General features: G+C 54.2%; 1 protein-coding gene across 2 annotated transcripts in view; it reads left to right on the forward strand.

The window, feature by feature from the left end:
* The first annotated feature begins 257 nt into the window (after nucleotides 1-257).
* GAD1 (glutamate decarboxylase 1) overlaps nucleotides 258-14624 on the forward strand; it is a 38712-nt gene continuing 24345 nt past the window's right edge. For both annotated transcript variants that reach the window (XM_054209849.1, XM_054209850.1), the window contains exons 1-6: nucleotides 258-422; nucleotides 1599-1745; nucleotides 3530-3592; nucleotides 8776-8934; nucleotides 9699-9941; nucleotides 13040-13130. In XM_054209849.1, coding sequence (XP_054065824.1) covers nucleotides 1676-1745; nucleotides 3530-3592; nucleotides 8776-8934; nucleotides 9699-9941; nucleotides 13040-13130 — 626 coding nt within the window. In that variant the 5' untranslated portion in view covers nucleotides 258-422; nucleotides 1599-1675. The remainder of the gene's footprint in view (nucleotides 423-1598; nucleotides 1746-3529; nucleotides 3593-8775; nucleotides 8935-9698; nucleotides 9942-13039; nucleotides 13131-14624) is intronic.

A 14624-nucleotide genomic window follows, 5' to 3' on the forward strand; every position in this document is an offset into this window, starting at 1 on the left:
AAACCCCTGCCTGGGCTGCCGCCCCCGCCGTTGCCGGGCAGCCCCATCCGCTGCAGGAGCCAGCCCCGCCGCCCCGGGGCGAAGCGGATCGGTGGCGGCAGCCGGGGCCGGGCGGGCCGCCCCTCCCCGCCCCAGCCGTCCGCCCCGGCGGTCCCCAGCCCCCGTGCGGAGCGGCGCGGAGGGGGAGGCGGCGGTCCTGTGACTCATGCCTGCGTCGAAGCAGATCAACCGGCGATTCACGCTTTTAAAAAAGCAAATCCGAGCACTTCTGGAAAAAAAGGTCATCTCGCATTAAATTCCGCGGCGCGATTGGTATTCCGACGTCGTTTCTGGCGGAGTTTATAAGCGGCGGGTCGCTCTCAGGCTGGAGTCGCCCTGCCTGCCTGGACTCCAGCAGTAAGAGCGGTCCGCTCGCCCCCTCGGTAAGTCTCCTCTAAACAGCATCCTATTTTTTCAAACCTTTGAGAACCTCTTTCAGGATCTAGAGCTTTTTTTTTGTTTTCCCCCTAAAAGCGGTTTTGTCGCTGTCGTACCTATAAAGGGATAACGGGTATTTTGAGACAGCCAGCGCCTTAGACATTGTGTTAACCTGTTACTTCACTTCTAGGCATTGTCTAGAGAATCTCTTCTGCTATATAGCTGTTTTATTTTTCCGCCTAAAAAAAAAAAAAAGCGAAATGCCTGTTTTCCATTGAAATCATCGATCCGTTACGTTTACAAGCGGGCATAAACCCGCCCGGCAGTGGAAATGAATCGTTAGCTACCGACTTGAAAAAAGCGGCTAACAAAGAAAGCGCTCGTTCGTTACCGCGACCTTCATTTTCTTTACAAGGGGAATAAAACAAATCGCAGGTAGCCGTGGGGACAGAGAGTGGAGAGGGGCACTGACCCGGCAATTCTCGATCAGCGACCCTGTATTGGTTATCGGAGCGCCGTGTCCGCCAGGAAGGAGCTGAACATCTGGCGGGGAGCGAGGGCTGGTCCAGCACCTTCCGTCCCCCAGTCAGACTTGCCTTCTCCTGCCATTTGTGCGGCTAAACGCGGGCACGGGGGAGCGCTGGTTAGTGCTGGAGCACGTACCGGTCCCCATTTGCTGAAACGTGTGTGCAAATACACGTGTGTGTGGCGTCTGTCATTGGACCTGGGCAAAATGCACCTTTGTGGTGACGGGCGTTTATCTGTCAGTCTCTCCTGAACGCGTAGCCCGGCGTGTGTCTGGGGCTCGGATGATAACGCACAGAAACGGGCTCCGTTTTGGAATTGTAGGTTGTTTGGGCTGGTCATTTCGACGCCCGCTTTGCACGTTGGTCTCTATTTGACGCGAGCCACATAATTGCCCTGCTCAGTGGCCACCGATATAATTGCGATAGACTTCATGCTCTGCTAAATCCGTCATTCAGGCGCGGGGGGGTAGCGCCTCGGCATCCAGTGAAGGGAGGATTTCGCTCTTCAGCCGGTCGAGGCATTTTCCCGGCGCGCCGCTTTTACCTGGCCCTTCGGCCCCGGGGGCGGCCGGCCCCTGCCCGCCCGTCCGGACGGGACTCCGGTGCGGTTCTCCAGGAGACCAGACTACTAAAACCGCCTTTTCTTCCTTCCAGCAAATTCCTTGCTGCCCACCTCTCAGAGGAATATCGGAGGAAACCCGAGCTCCAGGGACTGGGGCTTTTTTGAAGGGATGGCTTCCTCCGCTCCCTCGTCCTCCAACGACGCTCCGGACCCCACCCCAACTAATTTTCGACCCACAAGTAGGTTTTAATATTTTCCTCGTTTAAAGTATTTTGGAGGCTTTCTACACCTAGGCTTGGGAAGATCAGTTTCGAAACAAAACGATCAATCCGTGAAGCCCTGTTCCGCGCCGTTAAGCGAGGTGCGGAGAGTGCTCTACACAAAGAAACCATCTTCCTGGTGGGAGCGGGAGAGGTTGGTCCGTGACGAATAAAACGCTGGGAGGAAAAGCCCACCTCAGCGGCCAGCGCTGCCTTTATCTTACAGCCAGATTTGGGGGATTTAGACAATAAACTGAACCCCCAGATAGCCCAAAAATCGTGATGCTGTAAAGAGCGTGGAGAAAATGAATCGGTTAAAGGGCGAAGTTACACCAGTGGCTTCAAGCGGGTGTTCCCCCCTCCTTACGTTTTATAAATGCTAATACTGCAGCTTCCTTTCAGCCTTCGCTGAAGCCTGTAATCAAGCGAAATTTGGATGCTAATTGTAGCTTTTCAAAGCCTTGTATTCCTAATTGCTCTGAATTCGCTTTGAGTTATTGAGGTGTGAGGGGGAAGCAGAGGCTGCTGCAGGTGGGTAGAGAATCAGTTTATAGCCCTGCCAGGCAATTCAGACCGTCGCCTACCGAAAATAAATAAGAAAGAGTCTCGATGCTATAAAGCATCAGAGACAAAGAGCGGGCAACAGTAAGAAATGAAAGGCTTCCAGGCACAGCAAAGCGGGGAATAGCTTTTACCCTGAAAGGGCTACGAAGCACGAGTATCAGAGTCATTATTGTCATTATTCTGCAACTGGAAGGAACGGGGGAGGGGGCGAATGGCAGCATCGGGTCTTGTTCTAGGCGGGGGTGACAGGCTCTGCTGCCTTCGGCTGAGGTGTCATACGCAGAAATCGAATTAACTGGCAAAGCGGATAAAAATGAGATAACCTCTGGCAGCAGCACCCCGCCCTGCCCGCCCGGGGCTCCCCGCCCGCCGGCATGGGCAGCGCCCCCGCCGAGGGGGCTCCTTCGCCGGCCGGCAGCGCCCCCCGTCTCTCCCTCCCCGGGGGCCCGGCCGCTGCCCGCCCCGCCGCCGCTCCTGCGGCTGCTCCGGGGCCGGAGAGCTCGGCCGTGCCCCGCAGCGACCCCTCCACCTCAGCCCGGGGCTTCGCTCCCCGCGTCCCCCGGGCTCGGCTAGGGCTCACAGGGGCTGGGAAGCGCCTCCGTCGGTGCAGTCGCGCCCCCGGCGCTGCCCCCGCGCAGGAGCCACTCGGCGGCGTTTCCCCGGGCATGCAGGGCCGGCGGGTGAGGGGCTGATGGTCCCGAGGCCACAATATAGCGGGCCGAGCCGGGCCGGGCGAGCCGTGGGGCACACGGTGCTCCGGGGCAGGGGCGGGGCCGGGCCGGGCCGGGCGCGTCCCCGGTGCGGCCGTCGGCGGCCCGGCAGTACAGCCGAGGCTTAGCCATGCAAGTCCGATCGTCTAGTCAAATACTATTTTTCACCCAATTAATTCCTGAACTCATTTGTGACCCCATTTCACGCCATTTTATTTTAAGCTGCCACTTCCCTGGAGCCCCGCCAGTAAATTATTAGATGTTCGGGTCCCGGGTGTCTTTCCCTCTCCTGTCGGCGGGCCAGCATGTCACCCCGCTGTCACCCGAGCCTCATCTGCCCGCCGCCGGGCTCGGGAAGCAGCCGTTTCCCCCGGACATCCCGGGGCCGGGGGCGGGGCGGGGAGGGACGGAACGGAACTGTCCAGGGGGGCGGCAGGGCGGCAGGGGAGACCCGCCGCCCCAGGGGAACGTCTCTGCCCTCTCTTCCAGCTTACGACTCGTGGTGCGGCGTGGCTCACGGGTGCACCAGGAAGATCGGGCTGAAGATATGCGGTAAGTCCGCCAGTGCCCTTGCCGTGCGACACCCCACGCTTCGCGACGCGGAGCCCGGGTCTGTCCCCCCCCGCTTCCCGCGGAGGGTCGCCCCCCGCGCCGGTCCACCGGCCCCGCCCCTGGCCTGGGGCGCCCCCTCCCGGCCGCACGGCGGCTCCGCTCCGCCGCCCCGGCCTCGCCGCCCTGCCCTCTCTGGGATCTGCCTTGGCCCAGGCGTTGTCCGCTGCGGGAGAGACGGGTGCGGGCCCCGCCGCCCTCCTGCGATAAACGGGGGTGTGCAGGCGCCGGCCGCCCCCGGCGGAGGCAGCGCGGGGGCCGCCAGCGGCCAGGAACGGGCGGGGGGTTTGGCCGCCTCTCACTGTCTGAAATTTTTCAACCTTATCTGACTAGAAAATACGGATCTCCTGGGGGAAAAAGATTAACGAGAGCCTTATTAAAGAGCAATTCGTCAGCTTGCTGCGCTGGTAAGATAGCGCTGGCAGCCAGTCAGCGCGCAGGCACATGAAATGAAGGAAGGGAAACAAATGCACAATCAGATCGCAACGTTATAGCAAGAGATTCATTTGCAGATAACAAGCTGTCTTCTCCAGATTTCTCTGTAGCGCCTTCGCTTTCGGAGACAAACACTCAAATCTTCATTATCCGATAGGGAGAATCGTTCGGCTTAGCCCGTGCCCCTTATGAATAGAAATTATTTCCCATTTTCCCCAGCTACCTCCTTTTGGGGGGATGGGAACTTATTTCGTGGGAGAAACGGGCCTTTTTTCAAAGCAAAACCATGTTTAAACCTCTTGCCCTACTTGCCCGAGTCGAAGATCATTCGCTAAACGTTTCGTTACCTGGATGTTTGGAATGGAAAAGAATCAGAGTGCGAATATTTAGTCCTGTGTCTATTAGAGATTTCATTAGTACCTGCAGGCGACATTAACGAGTAGTCGCTTAGTTCTATAAATAGCTCCTGATCTGGGTTTAATGGACCGTTTCCCTACCAGTCCCTTCAGTGGCTGGAGCGATGGGCTTTTTCATCATCATTTTAATTTAGCCCGGCAAGCAGAACTGATAAAGTAACGCACCGTTAGGCTCGTTCCGTGTTGCTAGACCGCCGGGGTTACAGAGGGACGTGGCAGCTTCTCTCAATGAGATCAAATACACTAAAAATGAAATATCCCACCATTTTGGATTTGAGAAAGGCAAAAGAGATGTAGTAAAGGCTTTGTGAAGGGAGTTCAAAACAAGCAGGGCTGCTGTATTTCTGTCTCGGGTTTGGTGCTCGGTTTTCCTTTTCTGGCTCTTTTCTGTTTTACACGAAAAATATACCCTGAATAGTGACGGTAATTTGGAATAATCGGATTCGGTCGCGACCACAGTTTTTGCTCGTATGAGCCCTCCCACTTGAATCTAACACCTTCACAGAGACAGAGAGAGAAGGTTGCCTTTGGTAAACGTATAGAATGAAGGATTAAGGTTGCCAAGAATCCTAATTGAACATGCTAAACAAGTTGACGATTGACTATTACAGAGGATATCCCCTCGTCCTTACCTTTCACGAGACATCATTCCGGACCCTAAATATTGTGCAGTCACGAAGCTATAGTAAACCAGGTGCCTCGGAATTGTTCTTTCTGTGTGTATCACACCAAAATCGATTCATTTTGAATGCAAAGTTTAAATAAGGATTTAGCTCAGAGGAAAGGCACGTCTTGAACAATGAGTCGGTTCTTCCACCTGTGTTGTATATTATGTGTTTGACATTTTCAGTAATTACTTATCCGAGATGTATGTCATTTCTTCTCAAACAACTGACCGATTTAAGGATTAGCTCCTTTCCTTTCTGGTTGAAAGTCACCGCCTGAAAAGAGCCCTGCAGCTACCACATCCCCACTCTTCGTCTCTGCACATATCCACAAAAAAAAAAAAACACAACAACATATTTTAAAGCTGATTAATTAAACGTCACGGCGGGCAAAGCATGGGCAGACGTTGCCCTGTGTCTGGAGTTGCACACTGCACCTTTCACTCCCACCTCGGCAATTGTTATCACTGCTGGGACCGATCCTGCTAACGTTTGCTTGACAAACTGGTGTGGAAATACTCGACGTAGTAAAATTGCTCAGGTGCGTCTGCGGCTGTTTGGCCCCGGCCAGCTGATGATCCCCGGCCCAGCGAGAAACGCAGGAGAGGGGGATTTCAAAAGCAGCCGCCTGAGTTAGAAACTCAGCTCGTTTCTGGAGTCAGTGGGATTTATGCTGCCAACCACGTCAGCGATGCTGAGCCCCCCAGCCGCCGAGGGAACCAGGATCTCCTGCAGCTGCCACCGACGCTCATCGCCCGGCGGGTCGGCCCCGATCCTGGCAGCTGAGGTCCTCGCAGGGCGGCCAGGACGAGGGGTGTTCATACGCCGGCCTTCTGCGAGGCCTGATGTGAAATCACGCCGGATTTGTGGTCACGTCGGGGACCGAGGAACTCCCTCGCCAGTCCGGTCTCACTCGGCTTTTAAAACCTCCGTCTCTGAAAAGGCACCGATGAAAATACCTGTCAGTGGAGCACCTACGGGAGGTACCTGCTGCAGCTGGGAGAGGCTGCGCTCTCCGCCGCTGCAGGAGAAGTAGCGCGGACGCTATTTCGTGCGCTGGTACTTGCTGGATCTCTCCTACACCCGCCTGACTTTTCGCATAGGATACAGATGAAAGGTTTGTTACAGACCTGGGCTTCCCCCCGGCACAGAAGGAGCGCCCGAGGGCAGGCTGCCGCGCTTCCCGCAGCCCGGGAACCGGGTTGGCGCTGGGAGCGTCCCCCACCCTCCCGCGGGAGGAGCTGGGGGAATGCGGGGGTCCGGCGGTCGCGAAGCGGGGGTCTGCCCCTGACCCGCCGCACCCTCCAGCTCCGTGAGATACTGTCGTGGCTGAGGGACCTGGGCGACCGACACGTTATCTGATGCTGGGCGACAGCAAGTTCCTCCCTTCAAGCTTTTTTAAAATTGTTTTTTAATTTTCTCTCCGCCCCACGGTGGGAGGCCCCGTGCGGAGCCGCTCCGAGCCCCGGCTGATCCCCGCCACCTGAGCTCTCTGCCGCCGGCTTCGGTAGATAATAACGGGGCCAGGGAGCCCCGCGGGGAAGAACCGCCACGAAATCGTTTGGGCAAGGGGTGAGCGAGCTCCGTGCCCCCAGCATGTTGTCGCCGCCGCCTCCCTGGCGCAGCTCTAGTTAGGCCGGACCCTTCAGCCTCTCTGAGCCCGATGCGAGCCGAAGCAGAGGCAACTGCAGCCTTTCTTGGTAACTGAAGCGCTGCCCCCTCCTCCGAGGGACGTGTGTCCGCACGCCGAGAAGATCGTCGGCTGTGCGGCGACTCTCGGGGGGAGCGCTGCTTTTCTTGCAGACGTCTCTTCTCACGTAACTCTTCCCACTGAGCATCGCTACCGAGAGCCTAGAAGAAAGACAGGTGGAAGAATAAAGCAAAATGGAATCACAGGACCTGGGGGAGGAGGATCGTTCCGGAATCCAGTCTAGTCTGCACCTGCTTAGGTATCAGCTGCTCCACCTCATGAGCAGGCGAACAGCCCTCGCTGTTGCAGGAGCTGGTGATCGCTGTAAGGACCGTTAAAAGCAATAACAACAAAACTAAAAAAAAAAAAGTAATGGAGCCTGGACGGCTACCTTTAACCTATGCACGAAGAGAGTTTTCCTTAAATAGCTTTATCTCGTATAACTCGTATTCCTAAAAAAATCATATAGAGAAACTAATTAGTAGAAGATCAATATTGAAAGGCAAAACTCGAGGCGTTCACTGAAAGGATGGGCTGGACAAACCCGCCTCCGAACGACTCCCTAGGAGATTCGTTTGGGTGCCCGACTGATGCAGAAAGGGCTGCCGGCCGGGGGCTCCATGTTCGGTGGCTCTTACGAGACTGTCAGGCTCGCAGTAGGGTCCGAGGCACACACAGGTCTGGTGCCGGGAGTCGCTCAGTGTCGCTCCCTTTTGTCCGCACGGAGATGAAGTCCCTGGGGCCTGCCCAAGCTCAGGGGACCCGGGCGGGCCGGCGGTGGGCGCCCGGCGGGAGGAGCCCGCGGTTGGGGCTACGGAGAGCAGAGGGCGCTGGAGAGAAGCGGCGTCGGGGAACGCGGGGGAGCGAAGTTACGGCGTTGGTTTTCCTCCCTGCACAGTCCTGCTCTGTGGCGGACATCCCCAGCCGCGACGAGCATTAGTATCAATCGTTACTTGCTTGAAAAGAAAAGAAAAAAAAGGAGGCCGGCGCTGCCGTACTGTCTCCTCCAAACATACAGGCACGCTCGCTGCAGCCTGGGAGATCAAAATCCGTTGCCTTCGTTAATAAGGAAAAGCCCAACATTGCACGTGTTTTAGCTGGCATAGATTTAATGGATCAAATCCTGAAAATTAATTGTTCTCCCTGCCTTGTTAAAGTAGACGGGTCTCGTTACTGGCCACGGGCCCTGCGTGGCGCCCACCGCCGTCATTCTTGGGGCTAGGGGATTTATTACCCCTGTTGCATATAACAGGCAGCAGTTGAGACCGGGTCCTGGGCGCCAGGGCTGCGTCTCTGGTGAGAGCAGAGCTCCTGGAGAGCCCGGCGATGATGAACATTAGTATCAAAGCATCTTTTCAGGTGGAAAATCCGCATCTCCTGGACACGTGCTGGTACGTACTGACAACAGGAAGGTGGGGTGATGAGTGCCAACGGTGTCCTTAGAGCGCTGGCGCTCTCAGGACGGCTGCTCCAGAATGGCTGCTTGTTCTCATGCCTTTTGTGCGTGAAAGCACCACGAGAACTGAAAGTGGCCCTGATTTTAATCATACATCATTGCCCCTGTCTGCTAGGTCCATAAACTTCGCCTGCAGGCTGAAATAGCATTGACTCATCCTGAACTCTCTTCCAGTGGCTGATTACTGAAGTGGAATCTGTCTGATCGACTTAATAAGAATTTACCACTGCACTAAATGACGAAAATTTGTTTTTTGCATGGATGGGTTTTTGCAGTTGATGGCATTTTGAGCTCTCTCTCCTGGAGGCAAATAATCCCCATAAATACTCTTATTCCTGACCTCATTAGTCAGATTCAGAGCCAACACCGCTTTGAACTGTTTTCTAGAGAGCTGCTTTAGATATTTCTAAACATGTTGGGAAGTGAGAAAACTCTGACCTGTGCACCTTGCAATAATAATGTAGGGTTCCTGCAAAGGACCAACAGCCTGGAAGACAAGGGCCGGATCGTCAGCTCCCTGAAGGAAAGGCAGTCCTCCAAGAGCCTGCTGGCATGCGAGAACAGTGAGAAGGAGTCCAGGTTCCGGCGCACCGAGACAGATTTCTCCAATCTGTATGCTAGAGGTAAACACTATTTACAGCTTCTGCTTGCTCCAGCTCGGGCACGTCCCTGAGTAGTCTGCCCTCGCCTCCCTTGCAAGTGCAGCCACGTTCAGACCGTGCTTTTGCTTGGTTGCTCTTGAAGGAAACTCTGTATGCGTGTGTTTGCCGAGAGCCGCACTTGCGATGTGTCCAATTTTCCTGAAATGCAATTTTACGTATTTTGGGCTGATCCTCTGCAGCTCAGCTCCAGCAGTTCCTCCGCGGCCACTCCAGATCCAGCCTCCGGGAGGAGTGTAGTTTTATATTTTATTTCCTCCCAGTAAATAGCAATGAAACGGTCTGTGGTTGCTGGTACGGGGCCATTGACGAGGAGGGTGGGGAACGGAAATCAGTCCCTTTGCGGGATGGGGTGAGCGTTGCAGGAGAAGGGCAAGTGCGGATTTTGGGTGCTCTTGGCCCCCGGCAGGTGAGTGCCCCGCACAGCGTAAGCGTTGCGGGGCGTGCTTTTGGCCGGGGTGCCTCGGATGTGCCCCCGCCGTTCCCGTGGGCGACCTCGGCTCGCCCTTCCCCCCTGGGCGAGAGGGGCCGGGAGCCCCGGGGGCAGCGGCGGGGTTCACTCGCCGGGGAGCGAGCGGGGCGGCCCGGGGCTGGGCGCCCGCCCCGCTACAGCCAGGCTGCGCCGGGGCCGCGGCTTCCAGGTCCTGGCAGCGCTGCGGGCGGCCGGGGTTGGTTCATCTCCACCTCTCGTTCCCAAAGCAGGCGCTGACAGCTGGTTTGCCCCGCAGATTTGCTGCCCGCCAAGAATGGCGAGGAGCAGACCATGCAGTTCCTGCTGGAGGTCGTGGACATCCTCCTCAATTACGTGAGGAAGACGTTTGACAGATCCACCAAAGTGCTGGACTTCCATCACCCGCACCAGCTCCTGGAGGGCATGGAGGGCTTCAACCTGGAGCTCTCGGACAACCCCGAGTCCCTGGAGCAGATCCTGGTGGACTGCCGGGACACCCTGAAATACGGAGTGAGGACAGGTAGGTTCTTGCATACTTGCCGTGGTTTAGCCTCAGATGGCAACAAAGAACCACGTGTCGCTCGCTCGTGCCTTCCAAACACAGGAAGAATCGTAAGAAAAGGCAAGACTCTTGGGTTGAGACAAAGGCAGTTTAACAGAACAGCAAAGGGAACAGGCAAACAACAACAACAACAACAACAACAACACCACGGATAGGGGAATATACAAACGCGATTACGGAACCGCCGCTCCCCCCGCCGCTCGCCGCTCGCCGGCCGGACCGGGGCCGCCCCAGCCCGCTTTTAAGCAGCAACTTCCTGCCCCCTCCCCCGGCAGCTCAGGGTGGGCGTGGCTCACATGGCATGGAATACCAGGAAAAGTTAACCCTATCCCCACCGGAACCAGGACAATACTAGTCTGGAGAGTCCTCCTGGGGCTTTTCTCTGGCCCACGGTGAAGGAAGCGGGCTTGAGCTTACCACGGAGGTAAGCCCACACCCTCTCCACCTCCTCACCTCTGCCTCCCCGGAGGCTCGGCTCCAGGGCTGTTTGCCGGCGCTGGAATTGTCTCTGCTCAGAAATCAGTTATTGATGCTCCATCCGTCCCCGGCGGGCAGGGCTCAGTGCTGTTTGTGGTGCCCAGAAACAAGTTTTTAAGACGTAATCTCTTTCACTTGATGAAATGCGAGCTGTCTTTATCTCCGGGGAGCAATATCATTAGGTAAATGAGGGCATAAATGACACTGAATTTGCAGTTTTTCTTCTTTATGTTCACCAGACGTTTAATGAAAAAGAGACTGAAATCCTAGGAATCATCAATAAAGGAACCCTGTGGATTTCAGCCCATTACCCAGGAGCCCCGCCTGCCCAGGTCCCTCTGAATCGGATAGAAATGCCTGTTTATAATCACTTCTTTTACTGGGTGAGCTGTAGCCAGGCTCCAGAGCGAAGTCTGTGCTCTTTCAGGCTGTTTGGCCTGCAACGTTTTACAGCTGTATCAGCAGAAAGCTCGGCTGGCAGGCGAGCCCTGATTGCTGTACGTACCCAAGCAGGTCAGGAGCTGGAGCGATAACGGAGCCGGGGGGCCGTGCCTGCCCTCCCCCCAGTCCTGCTCCGGCGGTTCAGGGGTGCTGAGCTCTGCCCGGCGAACAGCCCTCCTCGGCTCGGCGAGCGCTGCTGCCATAGCGGGCGGCGGTCTGCCCCCGGAGCTGAGGTGGTGGGAGCGCGTAGAGGGGAGGCTTTTGTCTGACAGTCTCTGGCTGGGCAGCTGCGAGCCGCTGTTTAGGGATGCAGCTGTGAAAACCAACGCGGTGCGCTCAAGGAAGAAAAACTTGGCAACAAACGTGGCGTTTACCTTCCTGTCTTTTCTCCTTCACATGGTGGTTTGATTTAGTCGAGAGTCTCAGGGGTATATTTCGATTCTGTGCCCTTAATCAAAAGGGAGCGTGTTTCACCTCCCTGCCCCGTGGATTGGTGGCCAGCAGCAAAGCCGGAGTCACTGCGGGCTGGTGCTTGCACGCTTATTCCGATGTTGATTGCGCCGGGATGTCGAGTAAGCTCTTCTCCACACCCCGGCTTCCCCTGGAGCTTCCGCGGGACCGGCAGGACCCGTCCCCGGGAGCTGAGATGCAGGTATCCGATCAGACGCAGGCTCTGTTCAAAGTAGTACCTGGTAGAGCTTGAAAAAAGAGCTGCTCGGGCCGTGTGATGTCCCAAGACACCCGCCGTGGCTCCCCGGGCCCCCAGGGCTCACGTTCTCTCTCCAAGGGAAGCTCCCTTCAAAGCCAGCGGGGCTGAATCTGCAGCCCAGGCTCTGGAGACCGCAGGGCTCGCTGACAGCTCGGGGAGGTCAGCGAAACGTCTCTTAGAGTAACTTCCCAAACTATGCGTCATGGCAAGGGAGAGGAGAGAAGCGCTAATTTGCAAAGCAAATAGCTAAGCCAGACCGATATTTCTGGGCTCTAGCCCTGAGCCGCTTGGCTCCCCGGGGCGGCTGCAGTCCGGTCGCTTCGCCTCCGTGTCCCCCCCGCTTTCCGCGGCTGCCACCTCTTCGCGATGTGCCGAGACGTGGCAGCGCCGGCAGGCTCACGCCTCCCAAAGGTCCCCGCTGACATCGCTCGGAGCAGAGTCGCATTTATTTCTTTATGTCAAAAGATGCTGATGTCCCCAGCGTTGAGCCAAATACGACGTGACAGGATCCCTCCGGGCGTCGAGCGCTGAACCCCCCTCTCGGGCTGGGCTGTCCCCAGTGTGTTATCTGCATGTCCTTTCCCAAGAGAGCAGAGATAAGGGCTAAATCATGACACCTTCCCCCTCCACCATCAATTTGTTAGGAATTTTATCTCTTCGTGCTAAAAAAAGTAGACCCCAATAGCCGGGCTTATTGCTTAAAAGTTATCAAAGCAACTTTGGCTGAAATACAGGAATATGATTGACTTCGGTTTAAACCTCATAAACCTTTGTTTATGAGGTTGAATCCAAGCTTGTAAACCGTGTGTGGGAACCGCCCGGGCCGAGGGGGTCCTGGGGGGGGTCTCGGCGCCCCGCTGCAGCGGGTCCCCCCACACTGGGGCATTTCCCGTAGAGCCCCCGCCAAACGCCGCTCCCGTGGGCGGGCAGCTCAGCGAGCCACGGGCTCCTCCGCATCCCCCCCCCCCCCCCAATTCCTGAAGCCTCTTTACAAGTGGGTGATCCTCCCTCTCTTACTCCATTCAGATGCAAATGACCTCAGCACCTGCAGGTTTTTACTGCCAAGTATCGCCCCCTCCCCATTCACAGCACGGGGTGGGTGGGCTCTGGAGCTGGGCTAGCCCGAGCCCTTGCACAGGTGCTGGAGGTGTTTTAGAGGTTCAGTCGGGTCGGAGGTTTTCTCTTCTAATTTAAACTCTAATGATTCCGAACAGGAGCTCCCTCCAAAGCGGTTTTCCAAATTTGTAACAAGGCACCCGTGGATGCTGGTTAACGGTCTCCCCATCAGCAGGACTTGCTTTGAAAACTTGCTGCAAGTGCATGATGAGCGCGGAGCTACCCTGTGGGTCGGGACAGTTGGATGGTTTAACACGGAAACCTGAGAGATACCAGCGGGGTTGTTCTAAGATGCTCTCCATTCTCTTTCCAGGTCACCCTCGCTTTTTCAATCAGCTGTCCACAGGGCTGGACATTATCGGCTTGGCTGGGGAGTGGCTGACATCAACTGCTAATACAAACATGTAAGCAGTGCTTCTTGTCAGCGTCTGTGGCTGGTGCTTACAGGGGCTGCCATCTATTATGGTAGACACGTACTGTCGCAGACGTGCCTAATTTTCTTCTTTAAATGACGATCGCTGCATCTTCAATAAAAGCGTGACACATTTTTCTTAATGTGGCAGTAATACAGTGAAAATAGTTATATAAAGCTGAACAGTTTTACATTTCTGGTCAATAGAAAAGCAGATATCCCAGACCACGTGGTAAGTAAAACATGCCGATTCTAATATAATAACATAAAATTATTTTTCTTCTCGTGGACCAATCTTCTTTATCTTTTCCCGGTTTTTTTTGTTTTGTTTTTGTTTTTTTTTTTAAAAAGCTTTGTCTCTAGACTGAGTAATTCTGCAGCTATATTAACACTAGACTACAAAATATGTAAAAGTTTATTGTCTTTTCCCCTGTTGGCTTCAGACACAGCAGGCTTGGGGCACCACCTTCTCCTGTTCATGTACTGGTAAAGAAGTGGCTTCAAAGTGATTGAAAATGTAACACTGAAAATTAATTTGAAGATAATGAAGGAATTACTCATCTCAGACTTATTAAAGTTGTGTATAAATAAATAGAAGTATGACAAAGTAAAATTTTACATATAGAACATATCAATGAGGAAACTTTTCCTAATTTTTCTTCACTTCAAAATTAATGAAAGGTAGATGTAAATTTAAGGCATTATGTTGAATTTTTGCAACAAGGAGCGTAATTAATGAACCACCGCCACCCCCTAAATAAACAAAAAAACCTAGCCAGCTTTTATTTATATATTGATTCGTACATGCTCAAAAATGAGACGGCAGTCCAAATACTTGGCAGGTAACAGACTGCTCTGTTTTAGTCCTGTGCTGGATGTGTTTTAACCCTAAAGCTACCTCTGTTTTGGGTAGTTTGTTGCTAATTGGCAGAACACAGGAAGTGCACCTGCAGATTGGAAAATGAACAATATTTTCACTGGCCTATCCATGAGTAAATGGTTCATTAAGTAGAGCTGATTACTAGCGGCTCTACATAGATTATGAGCTGTGCCTGTTTTGTTACATTAGCAGTAAAGAAAAATACGTAAGGTGCTCCAGCCAAAACCCACCTGTTCTTTGTAATAATCTTCTCAACTTGTTCTGTGTTTGCTAAAAATTGTTATGAGACATTCAGATTTAAAAGCTGATTGGGAAGAAAACCCAGCAACATACATTTTAATTGTAAAACAAGTGTTGCAAAGTGCTTTAAAGTGCCTTTTTTAAAGTGCCTTTTTGTCACACCACAATTAAAAGTGAAAACAAATCTGATTACATTTCTGAAAGGAAAACTTTGCTTAAAAATTGTTATTCTGTGACAGAAACACACTTTGGAGAGTGTAACTCTTTGCAAGCCCCTTTTTCTTTGACTAACTTAGTTATCCTAGCTTAGTTATCCTTTTGTAATCAGTGAAATTGCACAAATCTGATGGGACATAATAGAATTTA

The sequence above is a fragment of the Rissa tridactyla genome, chromosome 7 (assembly GCF_028500815.1).
Source record: "Rissa tridactyla isolate bRisTri1 chromosome 7, bRisTri1.patW.cur.20221130, whole genome shotgun sequence".
NCBI lineage: Eukaryota > Metazoa > Chordata > Aves > Charadriiformes > Laridae > Rissa > Rissa tridactyla.